This window comes from Vespa velutina, chromosome 2, assembly GCF_912470025.1.
Source record: "Vespa velutina chromosome 2, iVesVel2.1, whole genome shotgun sequence".
In the NCBI taxonomy this organism is placed as follows: Eukaryota; Metazoa; Arthropoda; class Insecta; order Hymenoptera; family Vespidae; genus Vespa; species Vespa velutina.
Genome location: NC_062189.1, coordinates 18589135 through 18611518, shown reverse-complemented (window position 1 = coordinate 18611518; position 22384 = coordinate 18589135). Strand labels below are relative to the sequence as shown.

General features: G+C 34.4%; 1 protein-coding gene across 1 annotated transcript in view; it reads right to left on the bottom strand.

The window, feature by feature from the left end:
- The window catches only part of LOC124947081 (protein madd-4), a 187568-nt gene that overhangs the window by 1469 nt on the left and 163715 nt on the right, over positions 1–22384 (bottom strand). Inside the window, 22 exon segments of the mRNA XM_047488736.1 lie at positions 1–30; positions 112–194; positions 331–1363; positions 1504–1593; positions 1860–2029; positions 2147–2314; positions 2433–2560; positions 2638–2948; positions 3482–3692; positions 4061–4190; positions 4982–5057; positions 5059–5099; positions 5143–5215; positions 5217–5243; positions 5245–5328; positions 5331–5372; positions 5375–5435; positions 8337–8430; positions 8637–8778; positions 17852–17950; positions 18789–18891; positions 21772–21904. The exon segment at positions 1–30 is cut by the window's left edge and continues 354 nt beyond it. Of these exon segments, the coding sequence (XP_047344692.1) occupies positions 1–30; positions 112–194; positions 331–1363; positions 1504–1593; positions 1860–2029; positions 2147–2314; positions 2433–2560; positions 2638–2948; positions 3482–3692; positions 4061–4190; positions 4982–5057; positions 5059–5099; positions 5143–5215; positions 5217–5243; positions 5245–5328; positions 5331–5372; positions 5375–5435; positions 8337–8430; positions 8637–8778; positions 17852–17950; positions 18789–18891; positions 21772–21904 (3329 nt within the window).

Below are 22384 nucleotides of genomic sequence, written 5' to 3'. Positions count from 1 at the left end.
TGGACGCATCGTACATTGTGCTCCACGCATCTAAAATTTTATTTTTTGTTAATTTACTCCTTTCTAAGCTAAAGATGCAATCTTTTCTTTTTGTTTTTTTTTTTTTTTTACCTGGAAACCACTACCACCGCAAGTTTGCGAACAGTCGGACCAATTTGTCGTAACCCATTCAAAAATTAAGTCTTCTGTATTGTCTAGAAAAGTGTTAAAAAAAAAAAAAAAAAAAAAAAAAAAAAAAAGAAAAAAATTGTAAGTAAAATTAATCACCACATTATACGCAAGTATTATATTCCAATAGAACGAACATTTTTTATTAAGAAATGTTCTTACCAAGAGCAGCAATCGAGCCGATTATTGATTCGGTTTTTTCCATACTACTAGATGTCGTAAACGTATCCATCGAGGTCTCCTTCGAATTATCTCTTGAATAAGCTCGATCATGTCTATGAGATAACAACTCTCTTGTAATTTGTTCGGTCGATTCTAATGCAATTTGTTCGCTGCTAGATGACGTTGTTTCGTCCATCATCGTTGAACTTTCACCTTCTTCAATTTCTAAAAGTTTCGTCGACGACGAAATAATATGATCTTCGTCGGGATCATTGGCTCTACGTTTTTCCAATTCGTCTATATAAATCGAATCGTCATTCGTGTTTGATTTATCGACAGTAAAGGATTTCTCATTGTTTTCCACATTGAAGATTTTCGTTGAAAGTTCGGTATCATTGAGATTAGTCGATGAGATTAATGTACGTACCGATGTATTATCATTGGGAATATCGTCGAAAAGTGATTTTTCGTTCGTCGCTAACGAAGAAGCGACATTTTTCGAGGTAGAATCTTGAATATAATAAACCTCTAATCCAACATTTTCCGAAGATTCTGCGGAATTTATTGTCTCCTCGGAATAATCATTGACAGTATCGTTTTTATGATTTTTCGAAAGATCCCGCGAATCTTGCCGATGTTTTTTAACATTTTTCAATGATTCCTCGACATAATCAACGTTCGCCTTTGTGACCGTTGTAAAATCTTTTTTATCTGATAGATCATTGGTCGTTCGTTTATTATTATCTTCATGCCTTACACCAAATATCGCTGCATCTAGATCATAAGGATCTACGTCAATAAATATCCTTTCTTCGTCTGGACCAAATACATCATCGGGAATGGCTGTGTTGCGATATAATAGATCCTCAAAGTCGTCTTCTTCGACATTATGATATCTCATGCCAGTCTTTTTGTCGGGCATAGTACGTTTCGTTGCCATAGAAACTTCTTTGTGGGTATCGTCGATGAAAGAAACAGGTGCCGTTCTATGACTTCTGCTAGAACCTGTATTACTTTGAAATGGCCAATAGGCCTGAAAAAGATACGATTAATGATTTCATTTCGATTATATATCAAACGTATAGCGTTAGGAACGAAGCGTTAGAAAGGATTTCGTTAAAGTAATATCGAAGGTATACAATGGAAAACGTCGTTCAAACATTACGACCTCACCTTTATGCTCGAAATTAAATAACTGAGGTGAGGCATCAGATTAGTTGCACCGGACGTTGCCGTTGATTCTACGGATTCGTGATATCCGGGCTGACGTGTTTATAATATATCCCGAATACGTCCAATGAGTAGAATATTAAAATCCATTAAAAGAGAGCAAGCAAAGAGAAAGAAGATTTTCTATATTAGTAGAAAGTGCCTCTCTACTACTACATATTTATATATATATATATATATATATACGTTGATTAATTACTATTTCTATGATTAATAAGACAATAGATAAATAATGGTTAATTGTCATAGACATTAGATATATTTTTTGGTGAATATTTTTTTTTAACGGATAAATCTACCTGATTAAAAGAGGTGGCAGTATTCTCTTTGTGCATCATAGTAGAATCCGGTGGAGTTGGACTGGTCCTTTGCCTTTTGTGTTGTGGTTTTCTCGTTGGTTTACTTGGAACCGCTCGTTCGTGGCTGAGGTCTTCTCCATCGAAAGGAGCAAAGTGATTACCATAGGCGGCTAGTGTATATATGTATATATAACATATATATATAAATATATATATATATAGAACATTGTTATATTATTTATTTAATAGTAAAGAAATTTTTAATACGCTGAAAGAATCGTTTATACCTGCACGATCGGTGTAAAGGTTCTCACCGGAATTGGCTGGTGCCGAATCAAGATTGGCATTTCTTTGAAGATGCACGGAATTACCAAGCCTAAGATATTCCTCGCTGCTTATCTGTTCTTTCGAGCGTAATTTCACGATAATACGTGTTTCCGCGTGCGAAAGCGATGCTTCAAATATTGAAATAATCAATTAATCAAGAGAAGAAGTACATACATTGAAATATTGTTTCATTAATTTCATCATTTTGTTCGTTCATTATTTGATCGAACGATCATGATGACTTACCGACGCAAGCGTAAACTCCATCGTCGGACGTAGTTATGTCCATAATCTTTAGAGCTCCCTTTTTGTTGATTTTATATTTTCTCGTTCTACGTAATTCTTTACCATCCTTCGTCCATATAATTTGCGTTCTGTAAATTAAAAATGGTGATATAAAAATGCTGGTCCGAGTAAAAAATATCATACCTCGTTAATTCTGTCGTCTTACTTATCGAATTTTTTAACTGGACATCGAATTTTGATAAAAGGCGTCCCTTGAAAAACCCTAGCTATACCGCCAATCTTTAAATCGACTTTCTCATTCAAGTCCGATTGATTGTACGACGAATTCTGACTAAGAATGATTGGCTGCACGTTCATGTCCATCTCATGACACGGCTTGGTGTTACATGGTTTTTCGGAGGATGGCTTTTGCGGCGGGCATTTATTTTCTTCCCTTCTCTGTTTGCGACCCAGTGCCATTATTTGTTCGCAGGTCACGTTACGTCTCTTTACCCCGCCTCCGCAACTTTTGGAACACTGCGAATATAATCGAGTTCAGACACGAGACCGATGTGGAGAAGGTCATGCGGTTAGTCTCTATTTATCTCTCTCTCTCTCTCTCTCTCCCTCTATCTCTCTTATACACACATACACATACACAAACACACATGCATACGCACACATAAACACACACTCAAACAATTTAATTTTATCTTCGCTAGAGATTTAAAAATAAAACTAGAAATGATTTTTAATAAATGGAAAAGGAACAAAATTGTTGTTAAATCATTTCATTAATATAACTATATTATTATATACCAACGAATATTCTACATAATTTGTTATTTACCTAGAATAATCATTTCAACTTTTTTCTTCCTATACTTGAGTTTAAAAATATTTTGTACAAATTTTGATCACGCTAAAATCGAATTATACCAGTGTCGCGTTATAAAAAAAAAAAAATATATATATATATACACACACACACACACACGCGCGCGCGCGCGCACACACACACACACGCACACACACATATATATATATAGATGTATATATGGAGAAAGTACCTCTCCCCATTCTCCAGCGCTCCACTTGACTGGACAATCCAACACGTTACAGTATTGTCTGTCTGCTGGTGGTGGCTGCGGGCACATATGGTTTGGTACCGTCACGGTATTACCGATTCCTCGTGTCACCTCGTGTATGCATGTGACATCGCGAGTCTGAATGCCAATACCGCAGGGGCTCATGCAGGGTAAGAACTCGCTATATCTCCACCTGTGGTTTAACATAACGACGCATTGTTACGTTACAAGGGGTTTTACATTGAATAATCGTACCGAAAATTTATGTCTACGGTTAAACAATGATTGTTCATCGTTATATCGTTTAACGTAGTATATGTTAAAAATATATTGTGAAAAATTTTCGAAATATTTTTCGTAACACAAATGATAATCGTTTGGATTATTAATTTTTTATGGAAAAAAAAAAAAAAAAAAAAAAAAATCAAAAACATAAAAAAAAAAGAAGAAAAGAAAACAAATTTTTCATTTTCTTTCTTCTTCTTTTCTTATATTTGTCTTTTTCCTAATTAAAATTTTTATCTCGGATAAATATGACGAATAAATAAATAAAATGTTTACCTAGGTGGACAGGGATGATCGTTGCAAGTTCTGATTCTTGCTTCTGGTTTAGTTTCGGTGCTGCAGAGAAGCGGGGTCACGGTTTTACCAGTATCGTCGCGTACGCAGTATATTATCAATTCTTGTACGCCTGGAATCGTTTGGAAAAGAAAGGAAAATAAAAAAAAAAAAAAAGCAGAAGAAGAGAAAAAAACAGTAAAACGAGAAGAACATATAAAATGGCTATTTAGCTCGTCAGCGTGTCTTTCCCTGTCAGGATTTAATATATGATCGTTATGTCACTGGATAAATCTACGTTTTCGTTCAAGTTGATTTCGGCTAATTGAATCGTCGGATAGTGTTCCTAACGGAGGATTGCTAATGGCCACGATCCGTTAAATCGCCGCTTCGATTAGCAGTTTGGATGAGCATCTATCCGATTGTTAATCCTTAGTAATCCTATTCGATACGCTAATCGATAGATTCCTTAAGATAATTCTATCCTTAATATTCTTATTACTTCAGATGATGATTATCATTAAATAAAAAAATATATTTAAATCCGACTTAAACAATGATATAGTAATACATTATATAAATTAGAAAAAATCAAGGTATTATCTTTTGAAACTCGTTAATTAGTACTACTATTATTACTACTGATTTACTTATTGCTACAATCACTAATCTCATTATACACAATGGATCGCGTCGTCTTATATAGGATCTTAATAAATCCTAATGCCTGAAACAACTGTGGAGAGATAAAACAAGGAACGTTGTAACTAAATAGACAAAGGAAGGAATAGTGAGAACGAGTGAGAAGGATAAAGGGAGAAAGAAAGGAAGGAAGGAAGGAAGGAAGGAAGGAAGAAAGGAAGAAGAGAAACACAAGGGAAGATTGTAAAGCAGAAGTCTTCGATCGATATAACAACCCTTTACCTCCTAAACATGTAGCGCTACAAGGCGTATAACCAGCTTCCTTCCATGAGTAAGTGGTTTTGGACGTTCTTCCTGGTTGCCACTTTGATACCACTTTCGTAACCACCGGCACTACCGGCTGCCAGGACCCAGTTTCCAACAACCTCCTGAACTACTCGTACGATTTGTAGGAAAATTTTTTTCCCTTCAACTGGACTTCGGCATATCGCTATCCCCAACCGTGTCGATTTTTTCTATACGACAGACTCTTCTCAATCAAACCGGCAAGGGCTCCCCCATGACCGCAACTTCTCCGTCTCCCTCCGGTTTTTGGACCCGGAACATTGTCTGTCTGGTAACTTGGCGATTTCGTACGGCTAAACTCGAGAAATATCTTGCAATGGAACTTCACTACGGCGTATACCCATCTCCGCAGGTAACGCTGTTGCACGGTGACCATTCCTCCGCTATGAATCTGAGGGAATTATCACATATATCTATAATATATATATATATATATATATATATATATATATCAACATATATATATATTATCATTCGATCATCAATCGATTCTATTATTTACATAGAATTTCCTTTCGTAAGGAATCATTATAAGAGAGAAAAAAAATAGTTCAATAAAAAAAAAAAAAAAAAAAAAAAAAAAAAAAAAAAAATAAGATTAAAGATAAACGAACGAATGAACGAACGAACGTAACGAACAAACTAATTATCTAATTAACGAACTAATACGATGATTCACTATCGCAATGATCTTTTGTATATTTCTCTCTTTTCTTTCTTTCCTTTCTGTTTTACATTGTCTTGTGTGTGTGTGTGTGTTTCTTTTTTCTTTTATTTTTCATTGCTTTCCTTCTTTTCATTCTCTTATTTCACTTTCCCCTTTTTCTTTTCTTTTCTTTTCTTTTCTTTTTTTTTTTTCTATTTTTAATATTAACGATAATATCGTCAAAGACGACGGGTTCTTTCTCCTCTTTTTTATTTCTCTCTTTCTCTCTCTCTCTCTCTCTCTCTCTCTGTCTTTCTTTCGGAAGAAAAAAGAAAAAAAGAAAAACTGAATTCGATTAGAATCAAATCGATAGTAAGTAAGAATTCCCGTTAATTTACCGATCGAGTATTTTACCTGATTCTTTCCCCATCCGTCTCCGTCCCCGTTCCCGCCCATCCCCTACTATTTTTCTTTTTCTATCAGTCTCGAAAAAATCTTGTGAAATTTTCTTTTCTTCTATACAACCCGGTTGGTACTTTACATCATCGATTATTATGGCGGGAGTACAGTTTTTCTCATCGTTTTTCGAAGGTACACTTAAAACCACGCCCGCCATCCATTCGACAGGCACTCATCTATTCAGAGGGCTCGATCATACCCTCCCCCCCCCCCCCCCATTGAAACTTACATCCGTGAATACCTTTCTCTTTTGCTCTTTCATACACACACATTCTCTCTCTCTCTCTCTCTCTCTTTCTTTTTTTCTCTATCTTTCGTAAGCGCATCAATCAATAACCGCTATACTTGCTGACAGCTTTTGCAATTTGTCTTATGGATTAACAGAATAATTACTTCTTATATATGTGTGAGTGCGTGTATGTGCTCCTTTTCTTTTCTCTTCTTCTTCTTTTTTTTTTTTCTTTTTCACTCTTTTCTCTTTTTTTACCTTTCTCCTTTTTACAGAATACGTCATAGAAAGGAGAAATTGTACCATGTTCAAAGTTAATTTCCTCTCTTGTAGGTACAAACACGTTCATTTTTTTTCTTTTCTCTCTCTTTCTCCTCTCTCCCTTATATATATATATATATATATTTCTCTCTTTTCTTATTTATTTGTTCTTTTATTCAAAAAAGAAGATTTTAATTTTGATCATCAGGAAACTTTAATGCGACGCTAGTTGCATGAAGAATCTTGTAAGAAAAAAGAATGATCGTTTAGAAAGGAATTAGGCGGTACATGCAAAGCGCACATGTATCTATATAATATATAATATGTATGTGTGTGCGTGTGTAAATATATATTATATATATTATATATATATATATATATATTTATATACAAGGAATATTAGGAAACAATAGAGTTAGCTAGAAAGATGATGGAAATTAGTGTGTGCATTTAAACACAACAAAAAAGAAATAAATAAAAAAGAAAGAAAGAGAGAGAGAGAGAGAGAGAGAGAGAGAGAGAGAGAGAGAGAATAAAGGATGGATCGAACAAAGACGTGAGATTATGCGAGAGATTAATGATCTTTCAACGCAATTAATTACTTCGATCGCTTTGTTAAAAGGGGCTTTGAAAAAAGCAAAAAAGCATTAACAGCACTTGAGTACGGCTGTGAATCGACAAAACGCCGTGCATCGGATTTACTACGGAAAGAAAAAAGACAATTAAAGGGGGTGGGTGGGTGGTAGGGGGGTAGAGATAGAAGAGACAGGCCAGAGTAGATTTCTACGCTAGTTTAGTACAAGAAATGCTTTGGGAACATCGAGGAGAGCTTAGATAAGAGAAAAAAAGAAAGAAAGACTGAGATAGAAATAGAAAGAGAGAAAGAGAGAGAGAGAGAGAGAGAAAGAGAGAGAATCAGATAAAGATAAAGATAGATTAAGGTGATAGATAGATAGAAAGAAAGAGAGATAGTTTATAGATAGACAGATGAAGAAAGTGTATTAAAAACATGATTACTTTTTAAAGAAATAAAAAGAATAAGAATAAAAAAAGATTAATATAGAGGAAAGAGAAAGAAGAAAAAGGAAATGAAAAAGAGATACAAAAAGAAAGAGAAAGAGAAAGAGAGAGAAAGATAAAGAGAAAATATTTGGATAAATAAATAATAATTAGAAATATATTAAGGAAGTATGAAAGTTTGACAGAAAGAGACACAGTAATAGGATACCTCAGATACAACCAGCCACAGGCAAAGTAGATCGTATATCTGTCGGAACATACCAATTAACATAAAGAAATGAATGCTGTGTTTTAAATTGATTGATTGGTTGATTGGTTGGTTGGTTAATTGGTTTGTTGATTGCGGGGTTGGGGGAGGGGGGTGAGGAGGGTTTGTATTACTATAATAATACACGTATATTTGAATGAACAAATATACATGCGTATATCATAATTAAGCACGAGTAAGCTCTAGGAGAACACATCGATACGCAATAAATAGATTTCGGTAGCTTGATCTACAGAAATACAATAGATAGATAGATAGATAGATAGATAGATAGATAGATAGATAGATAGATAGAGGTATAGGTATAGGTATAGATATACATATAGATATAGAGAGATATATATGTATGTGCATGTTATATGTGTGTGTCTGTGTGTGTTTATGCGTTTGTTCTAATATTATTACTTACGTCGATTCCGATGGTATAGGTTGATCGATTAATTTTTCCGGCACCGGTGGTGGTGGATAAGGTTGCATCAATGGTTGCGTTAGATCCTCGCCATCTTTCATATTCATAGATTATAATTATTTGATATTTTAATTACGTATATATATTATGTATAACACGTAAATAATTTTTATTGAAAATTATTAAAAATACGATTTCGATAATGATCACGGAATTATGTTACATTTATTTATCCAATGATTTATCATAAATGTTTATATTTTATATCGTACTTTTGTACTCGTAAATATTTCAACTTACACATGCTACATGCTACATTAGCTTTACATTCCTGTTCGGCACGCGGTCGTTCCAAGGGATCGCATCCAGTCGAGATCAGACCGTTTCCATCTCTACACTCGATGCTTCTTCTTCTTACACCGGTACCGCAGGACGCTGAACACTGTTGAAGAAGTAAGATCTATTTTAAAATTGTGATCGATCCATCGTCGTCTTCGGATTATATCCTTACGCGACAGGATGTAACAACAGTGATAAGTTGTTCTTATTTTTTTTTCTTTTTTTTTCCTTTTTTTCTTTTCTTTTTTTCTTCGAATATTTGTCAACGATATCATTGTGATAATTTTATATCAAAAAAAAAAAAAAAAAAAAAAAAAGAAAAAAAAAAGAATAAAAAATAAAAAATTTGTCAAACGTATGAAGATATTAATATAATTCTCGATTACGTTATTACATTTTGTCGCGTATAATGTTTAATTTTTCATTAAAATTATTGTGAATTTGGTGTAAAAAGACGAAGAAGAAAAAAAAAAAAAGAAAAGAAAAAGAAAATTGTATAACAATCGTATTGATTGAATCGCACTCGAAATAAATAGAAACTTAAAATGGGCTGTTCGATGATAACAAAGTTTATCATCAATAATTCAAATGCTTTTTCTTTGCACATCGTAGAACAGCTTAACGTTCAAATATAACGTATAACGATTAACAAAAGAGGATATCCTGATATAATATCTGAGACATAAAATTGGACGTAACGTTATTTGAACTCGTCTCGTCTCGTATCGCATTTGTGAAGTTTATCAAGTATAATTATTAATTACTAGCTTTCTGAAACTTCCAAACTGACTGCCAGAGAATTCATTATTTATTATTTCAATTTTATCAGACGGAATAATAAAGTTCTATATTATTAACGTTTATCTTACACATCGATCTAATCTAACAAAGAAATATATTAATAATTGTATTCAATATTTGATTTAAGATTAAACTTAAACGAAAAGAAAAAAAAAATGAAGGAAAAAAAAGCAACAACAACAATAAAAAAAAAAGAAACAAGAAAAAAAAGCGATATTATCGCGTGAAAAAAAAAAAAAGAACAACAAACTCACGGAAAGTAGTTCGAATTTGTTAATCCCTTTAACAAACTCGTCGTACCCGTTAACTTTCGATCTGATGATTATAAGAGAGAAAAAAAAACGAAGACAAGAAAAAGAAGAAAAAGAACGAAAAATGTAGAAAATATTCTCTTTTCTTTCTTTTTTTTTTTTCACGAATTCCCATACGGAACGCACAATGCATTTCTAATTGCATTCTCTCCTTTTTCCCCTCTTCCGATTTCGAAGTGAGTTAGGTCGTTTCTGGAAATCCCAGGAGCTGATTTACACTCGGTCGTTCTGGGTTCAACATGGAGCGACGTAAATCGAACAGGAGGAGAATGGGGGAAGGATTATCTTCAGGATTTTGCTGAGAGACGGGTCATCCTTCTCTATCTCTTTCTCTCTTACTTACTCTCTCTTTCTCTCTCTCTTTCTATATACATATATTTCTCCTCTCTATTTCTCTCTCTGTCTCTCTCTCTTTCTCTTTAGTAAATGGTAGAGTCGCGCGAGAGGGAAGAATCGTTCTCTCTCTCTCTCTCTCTCTCTCTCTTTCTCTACGTGTTTCTGCACATCGCCTTTGGCGTTTCGTTACTTTTGGTGGAAAGAGTAGGTAGAAGTTTTCTGGTAGCACGAGTCTCTACCGTGCACGAGAGTTACCATCGATTCGGTTGATATTCGTCGAAAGAGTTGAAGAGTTGAAAATCAAAGAAGGAACGAAAGAAAGACAGAAAGAAAGAAAGCTAAACGAAAGAAAAAAAAGAAAGAAAGAAAAGAAAGAAAGAAGAAGAAAGAAGAAAGAAAAAGAAAAAAAGGAGAATAAAAGACAGAGAAAAAGAGAAAGAAAGAAAAAAGACAGAGTATTCGAAGGGTTGAAAAACAAAGGGAAAGGGTGTGGAGGAGTTAAGTTCTGAAAGGAACAAAAAGGTCAAACGCAAGAGTTATCGTTCGAAGATGTCGAATGTGTAAAAGGTGACGCGAAGGAAAAGCGGAAATCCACTGACGTAGGCGCGTTAGCTCTCTCTCTCTCTCTCTCTCTCTCTATAGAATCTATATTTATATATATATATATCCTCTCTCTATTTTTCTCTCTCTCTCTCTCTCTCTCGCTCATTCTCTTTTACTCTCCTTTCTCTATTTAAAGCGATGAAAGGTTAAAGGGGAGAAAGAGAGAGAAAAGAAAGAGAGAGAGAGAGAGAGAGAGAGAGAGAGGGGGGGGGGGGGGGGGAGGAGAGAGAGAGAGAGAGAGAAAACAGGCAGAGAGTGCTTTAAGGAGCCCTGTGCTTTCGGTTCAATATTTGCATGGCTTCGAGGCTCACAAAAGAGAGAAATCTATCAATTCCTGTCTTCCAAGGCGCTTCGAATTCTCCTCTTCTTACTCTCTCTCTTTCTCTCTATCGTTCTCGTTCTCGTTCTAGTTCTCGTTCGTTCGTTCGCTTTAGCCTCGGATGAAATCATTACGATGCTTTGCTGACGGGCACGAGGCTTTTGTGTATCGCTAGCGAAAGGGTGCCTCCTTTCCGTTGTCTTCTCCTCCTCTCGATCCCTTCGCTCTCTTCCTTTTCTCTTTCTCTCTCTCTCTCTCTCTCTCCCTCTCTATTTTCTTTCTTTATTTCTTTTTATTGTAAAAAAGAGCCAGATGAAGAGAGATAGCGAACTCTTCCGTGCATCGATCAGGTACGAAATGCCGTAAATCATGACTGGCGCACTTTCGAAAATACACATTTGGATTCACACACACACACACATATATATATATATATATATATATATACACATACGCTCACGTTGTACACATATATACATCGTAAAGATACAAGGGAAAATGTGTAGCTAAGAAATTCTCACGATGGCGCCCTTACTTTCTTCTCTCTCTCTCTCTCTCTCTCTACAACCTCCTTTTCCCTCCCTCCCCGTTACTCATTCCCCTTCCCCATCCCCGAAATACATTGTGTGTAAGACATTTTCCGGCGTAACGTCTCGATGGATTCGATAACAAAGAGTAGCCCGAGGCTAAGAGAAAACGTTACCTATGATGCCAGGAAAGCGTCGAAGACTCGATTTTCGTTCGGCGTACGTACATACATACATACATACATATATATATATATATACACATATGTACATATATGTACGTATACGTACATATGTATATAGATAACTTTACATGTACGTGGACTCTAGCGGACGTTGGCGCGCGCGCGCACAAACTCACTAGTTCATGTATCTACGTATATATATATATATATATATATATATATATATATATATACATCGTATAAGAGAATCTTTGTAAGCGATCTATCGAGATCGTTTATGAAATATCTTCATGGTATCCGTGGTAAACAGATATTACGCTCGATATACTAGAATTCAGTCGTTTCCTAGACGGTTGCGCTTCTATCGAAAGATGCCCAATGGAATGAGTCACGTAAGAGTATCTTCCTAGCGTATCGTTTTTCTGGTTTATTTATTCCTTCGTTTATATATATGTTCTTACATACGTTTATTATTCGTTTATTCCTAGAAAATGATCAAATGAAAATTGAAGAATACCGAAAAATATTTCAGAGAGATCGTTACGTGATAAAAATATATTTTTATTTTCCCTTTTTCTTTTTCTTATTCTCTCTCTCTCTCTCTCTCTCTCTCTCTCGCTCTTTCAAAAAGAAAAAGAAATTCTACAATTCATGAATTTATCGTCGACGATTTTAACGTAGCACGTACTACTACTACTACTGCTATTACCACCACCACCACCACTATCATTGTTACTATTACTATTACAACTACTACTACTACTACTACTACTACTACTACTACTACTGTTGTTGCTGTTGCTACTGCTACTGTTGCTGCCATTACGTATTGGATAGACAATTTCAAGATCGTTTCGAAACGATCGTACTAGCGGCATCTTTAACTTTAACGATCGAACGTTAGGAGTCGTCCTCTTGCGATTTACGAAACGTCACGGTACTATTTCAGATGGCAGCTGTTACCTTAATAAATACGTATCTATCTATCCGATTTGAGAATCGAGTACATTAAGTGTTCTCATGAATAAATCGTAAGTATAGTCGTTGCGTTCCATAAGGGAAAAAGCTTTTATCTCTTGGCGATTTTTCATATTTTTAACACCATAGAGAGGGAAACACGGATGAAACTTGTTGTTTTTTTTTTTTTTTCTTTCTTTTTACCCTTATCCTACCCCCTCTCCTGCCCTCCATCTCCCGCCTACCTGCCTACGCTTGCTTGCCTTCCGTCCCTGAGTGCATAGACAGGACCGAACGAGATTGCAATCGGTGCGAGATTTTCATCTCTTTCTCTCTTTCTTGTTCCTCTCTCTCTTTCCTTCTTTTTGCTTCTTTTTCTTTTTTAATTCCCCAACGAGAACCAAGCTATCAGTTGACGTCATCGTCATTATCATTACGATCGCAACGTGTCCACCGTATTAAAGGATTACACGTTTCAATGCTGTTATCGTTTTATATCATTAATTGATATTTTTTTTTCTTCAAGGTGAAATATAAAAGTAAAAATTTTGTATTTTAAAAGGACAAAGAAAAGAAAAGGTTAAAAGAAAAATGATGTTATGTTCCTTTAATCTCATTAATCGTTTTTCATTCATTAATCGTTTATACATATATATATTATTTATCATCTATTTTGCGATTTCAATAATCGATGCATATTATTGTGAACGTCATAATTTTATATAATGTACTATACGATATTAAAATGTAATAATTTAGATTATTTGTATATAAAAGAATGATATATATATTTCTTTAGATTTTTTAAATCTTTAACAAATCGCTTGTTTACTATTAATTAATGTATACCAATACATATAAATATATGAACACCCACAAACATTTGATTTTGTGGTTCAATAATTACATAGTTTATAGACTATGCACGGGAAAGAGAGGGAACGTTAGAATTTGATTAATAAATCTTCTCTGAGATTGATCGACGTAGTAAATTATTTCGTTGGAGGCCAGCTGCTACAATAATTATCGTTGGCAGTGCGTTAATTATTTAAATAAATCGTAGCTCACATCGTAAATATTCCTATAAATTGTTCCTCGGGTCTGTACGCTATTTGAATTCCATTAATTTGTGAATGTACCGCTAATTCCCACGAATTGTCCATTTGAATGTGCGCGTTGTTACGCACGCATATGGCTTGCGAGATGGGCAATAGCCTCGTAGTAAAATGAAATTCATTCAAACGAGAGAAGAGAGAAGAGAGAGAGAGAAAGAGATAGATAGTAGATAGATAGATAGAGAGAGAGAGAGAGAGAGGAGAGAGAGAGAGAGAGATGTACTTTACGACTTTACAAATTTGGAGAACTTCCAAACGTATGTGTATATGTATGCATGTATGTGTGTATGTCGAGTTACGAACAAATTCAATCGTTCTTTTGTCTCAACATTGTCCGTTCAAGATTATACAGATCATTTAGATCAGTCGATCGTTTAAACAAACAATTTCTTTAAAATAGATTATTTCTATCTATTCTAAATCATTTGTATCTCTTTCTTTATCCTTTTTTTTTTCTTTTCCTTTTCTTCTTTTCTCATTGTCACACCACATTATGACGCAAAATAATTATTGTAAGAGATAGGAAGGACAAAAATGAAAAAAAGAAAAAAAAAAAAAAAAAAAAACAAAAAAAGAACAAAAAAAGAGGAAAAATACAAAACAAGAAAAAAAAGGAACGAAGAAAGAAATTAAAGAAAAAAAAAGAGAGAGAGAGAGAGAGAGAGAGAGAGCAAAAAGTAAAGAAGAAACAATTCGAAGTTTGGTATAACGAAGTAAGTTTGGCTTATACCGTGAAAATTTTGAAGGACGAATAAAAGAACGTTTTCCGGGGCGATATCGACGTGACATATAAAACCCGTAGTACGTACGAATCCGTACGTACGTACGTACATGGCTACGTACATACGTACATACATACATAGATACATACATACATACATACATACCTCCGAAGTTACATAGCTCGTGGCTACGTTTGGACTCAGTCCAGAGAACATTTCGCGAAGTCACATCTCGATTTGCTCGTGGCACAGATGCTAGACGAGAGAAACCACGACAGAATTCTTTCTATTTCTTTCTCTTTCTCTCTCTCTCTCTCTCTCTCTCTTCTTCCCCCTCTCTTTCTTTCACCCTCTCTCTCTCTCTGTCTCTGTCTCTTTCTCTCCCATTGTAAAGAGTGGGCATTGAACGCGACGCGTCTCAACGAGCACTAAAAGCTTGGCTAGGCGTCACGAGGTCGTTCGTCCTTCATCGATCTAATATTTGTCTATCTCTCTATCTATCTATCTATCTATCTCTTTCTTTATTGTTCTCATCGTTAATCCTCGGAATATTCATTCATTCAAATGTTCCTTCGTTCAAAGGTTCACCTTTGAGCAACAAAAAAAAAAAAAAAAAGCAAAAAAAAAAAAAAAAAAAGAAAAAGAAAAAAATAAAGAAAACAAAGAAAATCAAGAAAGAAATATCGATATAATAACAGACGATTCTTCGGAAATTCTTAGAATCGTTCTTATTTCGATTATCATTTCTAAAAGTTGTACAACGTATATATATATACATATATAATACAGACAGGGAACGAAAAGATACGAGATAAGGCGATAAAGATCGAGTAAACTATTATACGATAAGAGTATCCGTAGTTGGATGCCAACTACGAGAGTTAAATTCGTGAAGGCGCCTGATAGTCGTCTGCTATGCGGAAAATCGTAACGTAGCCATTTCTCGAGCATTCTTTTCATGAGCCAACATTTATTATATCTACGCATGTATACATTTATACGTACATAATATAAGTACATACGTAGCACGTAAGTAGATTAGGACGTATGCGTAGTTATCTAAGTACATGAGTCATACGTTAAGATACATAAATAGCTGAATATCAGCAGGTATAAGTTAAAGAAAAGAATAGAGGAAAACAGTGATACGTGAACGTGAACCGGAGCAATGCCATTTGTACGACGAAGAAGTGGAAAATAGGATAAAGAGAGAGAGAGAGAGAGAGAGAGAGAGAGAGAGAGAGAGAGAGAGAGAGAGGAGAGAGAGAGAGAGAGAGAGAGAGAGAGAGGAGAGAAAACACGGTAGAAATGAAAAAGAAAGATAAAAATGTAGATAAAATAAGAGGAAAAGTGAAAGAGTGTATGATTCTAAATAAGTATTACTATCTTGTATCGTGGAGTCGCGTAACACAGCAACAGCCATTTTTTCGATGCTCTTAAGAGCGAGCCTCTCTAATGGCTCGTGTGTTGGTCTCGATCAGCATTGTACCAACCGTTGCATTTCTCCCATCGCATTTTATCCATCGTCTGGGGTATATCACAAGAAGTCGCGGAAAGGTAAGGAGAGGAAGTGGGGGACGGTAGCTCGTGTTCCAACGAGAGCAGTGGATTCGTTGTACAACGCGAGCCATTTTCCAAGAGAATGCATCTCTCTTTCTCTCTCTCTCTCTCTGTCTGTTTCTCTATTCCTCTCTGTCTCTTCAGAGAGTCGTGAGAGTGCTCTCGTCAACTATATACTTTCCTATACCCCACCTACAGAACTCTTTTTCTCTGTCTCTGTGTTCTATCTTGGTACGGTTGAGTGTCTATTTTCAACTACCCTCCATCCAAAACCACGGAGAACAGCGTCCCGTTTTCGCAAAGACTTGGAAGGTAGTGAAACGTTCGGAGACTGGAGGGAACGACTCAGGAAAACATAAAGAGAAAGATGAAGAGATAGATAGATGGATAGATATAGATGGATAGAGATAGAGAGAGAGAGAAAGAGAGAGGAGAGAGAAGGTCGTTTTTGACAAGTAAATTGTCCTGTTTGATGTCAATGGCTGATGCGACCCGAAACATCCTTCAAAGAGAATCCAGAGACGTTACTCTAAGCTCCTATAGAGATAGAGAGAGGAGGAGAGAGAGGAGAGAGGAGAGAGAGAGAGAGGAGAGAGAGAGAGGAGAGATAGATAGAGAGATAAAGTTAGGCTGATATTCGACTCTACCTAGGATCTTAGACTCGTAGAAAAATAAATGTGCTCGAGTCGAATATTTATTATTTGAAAACTTGAAAGTGTCTACAAACTGTCGGCAGCACGCTAGATCCAAACTATATGTATTTACGTCGTATGTGTGTACGGCTTTCAAAAAGCTTCTTTTTCTCTACTTTATTTCTTTCTTTCTTTCTTTCTTTCTATCTTTCTTTCTTTCTTTCTTTCTTTCTTTCTTTTTCAAATACCGACGTCGCGAATCTCGTCAACTCTCTTTTTCTCTTTGAAACTTATCTTCCCATCATGATTTCATTTTTTCTCCTCTTATAGTGCTAGCTTGTTACTTGTTTCTATGGATCTACTTCATGATCTGGATATGTTTCATGGTGATACGCGTTATGTTCTGTTTCTCTTTCTCTCTCTCTCTCTCTCTCTCTCTCTTTCTCTCTTTCTCTATCTGTTGACTATAGTAGAAACACATTGCGTTGGAACGCGTACGAGTCTATTCGTCGTTATTACGTCGGACATCACTCGTCACCGTCAACCAGAAAATCGGATATACCTGATCTATGATAGACTAGATCTAGGAGGTATCTAAGCGTGTTACGAGAGAAAGTACAGGAACACTTTCAAAATAGGTTCCATGTATCTTTGATGTTGGCATGTATTACATATATCATTCTTTAACAACGAAAGATTCTGTTAACTTCGTCGTATTATCGTATTTCATTTTAACGATCGACACACTTTTACGCAGAAAAAAGAAAGAAAATAAATAAATAAATAAATGAATAAATAAATAAAAAAAAAGAAAAAGAAAAAAAAGAAACGAATCATCGAACTCATGAGTTCTCGTTGAAATTTCATTGATGATACGCATTATAAATTGATTTTCACACTTGAGACAATCATCATCCTGTAAATCGTAAGTTTAACGTGCTTTTACACTTCTTGTTTCTCGGATAGAGTACGTCGTAACATCAGTAAGTTATGTGAGTATGTGAGCATGTATGTACACCTACACGTATATGTAAATACATTATGATTCCTAGAACGGTCGATTAAATGGCCGACATTCGTGTTCGTAGTAAGATCGAGCTATACAAACCTCGCTCCATTGATCGGCCTCCCACATTGGACAAGAGATAATGTTACAGGTCTCCTGTACTCGTGGTTTGTGCGTGACACTGCATTTATGCTCTGGCAACTGTAACAATGTGATTTACGTTCTTTTGTCATTGTAAATCAAACGTCGAACATTATAAATTTTATTATTAAGAAAATTCTTATAACATATGTATTCGCGTTTTGCTCCGGTTTATTTAAAATAAATAAATTTATATAAATTATCGTCCATTTTACTTATATCTTTGTTATCGCATATTTAATCGAGACGTGAGAGACAAAGAGAGAGAGAGAGAGAGAGAGAGGAAAAAAAAGAAATTACAAAATAGATCCGTACAAATCGTTAGAAAACTTTTTCTATTCTGGCACAGTGGTGGTACACTTTAGCGAAACGAAAAAGTGAAAAGTACCTAAGTATACGAAAGTTATTTCTACGTCTTGCACTTATGCATCACCGAGGCGAACGAGATTCGCGGCTCTCTGCATTCGAGCCAGAAAGTCTCGGATGAGAAATTTTTACGACGTAATGTCGGCTTACCACGAACTACATAGTCCTCTAAGCTTAAACGAACCGAACGAGGTTAAGGATATGTTCGACCAAATCGATCCACGAAGGACAATCTTATATACGTATCTATCGTTTTCGTCGTAACCCAAAGATGAAGGGAAAAAAATAAAAGGCAACGAAAAAAAAAAAAAAAAAAAGGAAAAAAAAAAGAAAAAAAATATATTGAAATTTAACTTCTGTCCCACGAATACGTCGGAATTTATTTTTCGTCGCGCGAACGGCACGTTTTTGCGTATCGGCCGGCCGTAGAAAATGAAGAAAATGAAGAAAAAAAAAAAAAAAAAAAAAAAAAAAAAAAAAAAAAAAAAAAAAAAAGAAAAAAAATAGGAAAAAATTGTTCGACAATTCCTACCTTCGTAGTTTCGTTGCCATTTTCTTCGGTACAAAAGACAGCTCTGGTTCTCGATCCGCCACCGCAACTTGCGCTGCACTTGCTCCATTCTCCGTTTATCCATCTGAAAGTAAAGGAGGAAAAGAAAAAAGTAAGGAAAAATAGAAGGAAAGGAAAGAAAGAGAAAGAGAAAAGAAAAAAAAGAAAAGGAAAGAAAAGAAAAGGAAAAGAAAAGAAAAGAAAAAGATTTTAAACATCGGAATACCATACTGGAAGAATATTCTTCCTTGTATCCTTTGACGTGCTATGGCACACTGCCACAGTCACACTGTTACATAAGCATAGTACAAATGGTAATAGTAATAGTAGTAGTTGTAGTAGTAGTAGTGATAGTGTAGTACATTTGCAAGAGGTTCTTCGTAGAAATTGCTGGTTCATAAAATTCCAACATTCGCTCGAATAAAAAAACTGATTCACGAGGTCGCACACATTTATCGTGAGAGAAATTACGCTTTCGAATTTCGATGAGTTTTTACGCTTGTAATTCAACGTAGGTAGGTACGTACGATTCGAGTCGTTGAACGCGTTACAACACGAAGTCCCGAAGCCATTATCGTTCGACTATCGTAGAGTAGAAGAGGAGAAAGAGGATGAAAAAGAGGAAGAGGAAGAGGAGGAAGAGGAGGAGGAGGAGGAGGAGGAGGAGGAGGAACACGCGATGGGGCTGTTTCTCCAAGGTTGCGCAAGTAGTAAAAGCGATATTCGCTCGAACGAAAACTCATTTTAATTCGAAAAGTGGAAGATCAATTGGCTATGATAACGATTCATTCTTTTCATTATACCGTTTTAATTAAATTTTCGGTTTTTTAAATAAACGGTATTCCTTTGTTACTGTAGAAATATTTTGAATGTAATTTTTTTTTATTTTTAAATAAAATTAAAGAAGTATTTAGACTAACTAAGATTGCGTTCAAGATTGACATTTCTTTTATTATTCTTTTTTTTTTTTTCTTTTTTTTTTTTTTATTTCAATGGTCTAGCTAATCGATCCTTCTTTATATTTCTGTTAGAATTATAGAAATATTTTTACTATTATTATTATTATTTTTTTTTTTGGTTTTTTAATAGAAAGAAATGTGTTATTTAAAAAAGAAGAGAAAGAAAAAAAAACTAAGTCGACTATGAGTTCGACGTGATCGTTCATTTTAAATATTGAAACGTTGACGCAAAACCGGACTTCATATTCTTCTTATTTTTCGTCCTTCTCTTTTTTTTTTCTTTTGTCCCTTTTGTATTCTTCTCTTTCTCCTCTTTCTCATTTCAGAAAAATCCTCTCTAAGAGAAGACGGAACACGTTCGCTCTGAAATATTCAAAACCGAGATGTGTGAAATGTTAAACGAAGCTGTCTCTTGCTTAACACCATCGTCGTCTATTCGAGGAAATAGTCGACGATACGAAATACGTCGTTGAATTTACACTTTTATGTTGAAAATGAATATATATATATATATATATATGTGTGTGTGTGTGTGTGAGAAGGAGAGAGAGAGAGAGATAGGAAGAGTAAGACAGACAGATGAAAAAATTAAATTAACAATTAATCTCTCTCTCTCTCTCTCTCTCTCTCTTGATAATCTTCGATCGTCCTTTTTGCCCAACATCAATTTCGTAAAAAAAAAAAAAAAAAACAAAAAAAAAAAGAAATATTATACTCGACAACGATATCTTTTAAATAAAATAATGGATCGAATGAGGAGATAATTTATTAAGTGCCTAACTCGTTTATCGCGGGATCGTTAAAAGCGAACAAAGTTAAAAGGGTGGTATCGAGTGTTTCTCGAGTTGTCTGATATAATTGAATATCTATTTGAAGGGTTCGGAAACTTTTATGGATCGATATCCATTTTCAGTGACGCGATCATTTTACAAGAACAACTCGAAAATATAATTGCCATCGATAGTTCATTGATAAATAATTTGAAACTTGCTTGTTGGATGTTATTAAATATCGATTATTCTTTTTCGTGACTTTTATTGGCCAACTCGACTTTTCTTTTATTTTTCTTCTTTTTCAAATCGTAAAACAAATTGATAAGTTTAGAAACTTTTCTTCGATCGAAACTTTACGTCGAATAAATAGACGATTAAAATTAAGATAAGGATTAAGAATATGCTGTTTACATATTTAATTTCGGTTTATATTTTATGATTTGAATTAAATAGAACGATTATATATATATATATATATATATATATATATATATATATATATATAAGCTTAGATGTGCTGTCTTTAATTTTTCAATGACTCACGTAAAATTTTACATCTATGACGAATAATATCAAAATATTATGATCTCAAAGACGCAATGTCGTAGAGATTTGTATATAATAAAGAAAAACTGTTATGTATCAAGGTCGAAACGATAGGACATTTCGTAATACGTTTAGAAATATTCAGTATTACGTGATCCATCGACGAAGTGAACATTAAAGTGACATATTAAACAATATATAAGCATGAAATAAGTGGGGAAAAAATGTTTAAACGAGTTCGGGAAAAAAAAACGAAAAATAAATAAAATAAATAAATTCTCGAATCAAAAAAAATCAACGACTGTTAGTAGCAAGGATATCTAAAGTGATAAGAAGAAGTTGTGACGTAGTGTGTCTCTTCTGTATTTTCTTTTCTTTTTATAAAATATTAAAAGTTATCCGTAAACGTACGATGATGATATTTCTACTAGCAAAAAAAAAAAAAAAAAAAAAAAGAAAAAAAAAAAAAAAAAAAAAAAAAAAGAAAAAGAAAAAGGAACAAAAAGAAAAAATCTTTATATTTTCAAACTAAAAAGATAAGAGTTAAACGAACAAAGAAGAAAGGAAAAAAGAAAAGGAAAAGAAAAAAAAAGAAAAGTAAACTCCTTTCTTCCTTTGTATTTCATGAACGAGTTTAACGAAGACAGAAATTTTATATATCTCCGTGTTTCGTGCAACGATACTCACTTTGTCGTGCAGGGATGCGTGTTGCATGGCACGAGAGTCTTCTCAGGTCTTTCATCGTTCTTGCAATGGCTGTCGTTGACAACACGATCGTCCGTTCCTACTGCTTTACAAACTGGCATTGCTATTTTAAAACCTAAGGAATAACGACAAAATACTTGATAAAGAGAAGCTCAAAAACTCAACATTCGTTCGAGTTAAAGAAAAGTAAGATGCACGGTATAATTCATTTAAATCCAATCTGATTCATGTGTAATAGATTTATTTATAAATCCAAGGCATTTAATAACGATCGATGATTTAATTTAAATTAATTTTAATAAGAATTTTTCTTCTGTCTCGAATAAACGAAATCATCTCTGTTTTTCCTCTTTTTTTTTTTGTTTTTATTATATATATATATATAAGATTTAATATAATCCTTTTATAAGGACTCTGTCTCATAATATTCTTCCAGATACGTTTTTCTCCGTTGTTATCTAAGTTTATGGAAGGGAAAAGAGAATAATTTAAATATATTCAATTGACTAATGAACGATTCGATCTTTTTTTTTTAAAAAAAAAAAAAAAAAAAAAAAAAAAAAAAAGAAAAAAAAGAAAAAATAAGCGAATCTAA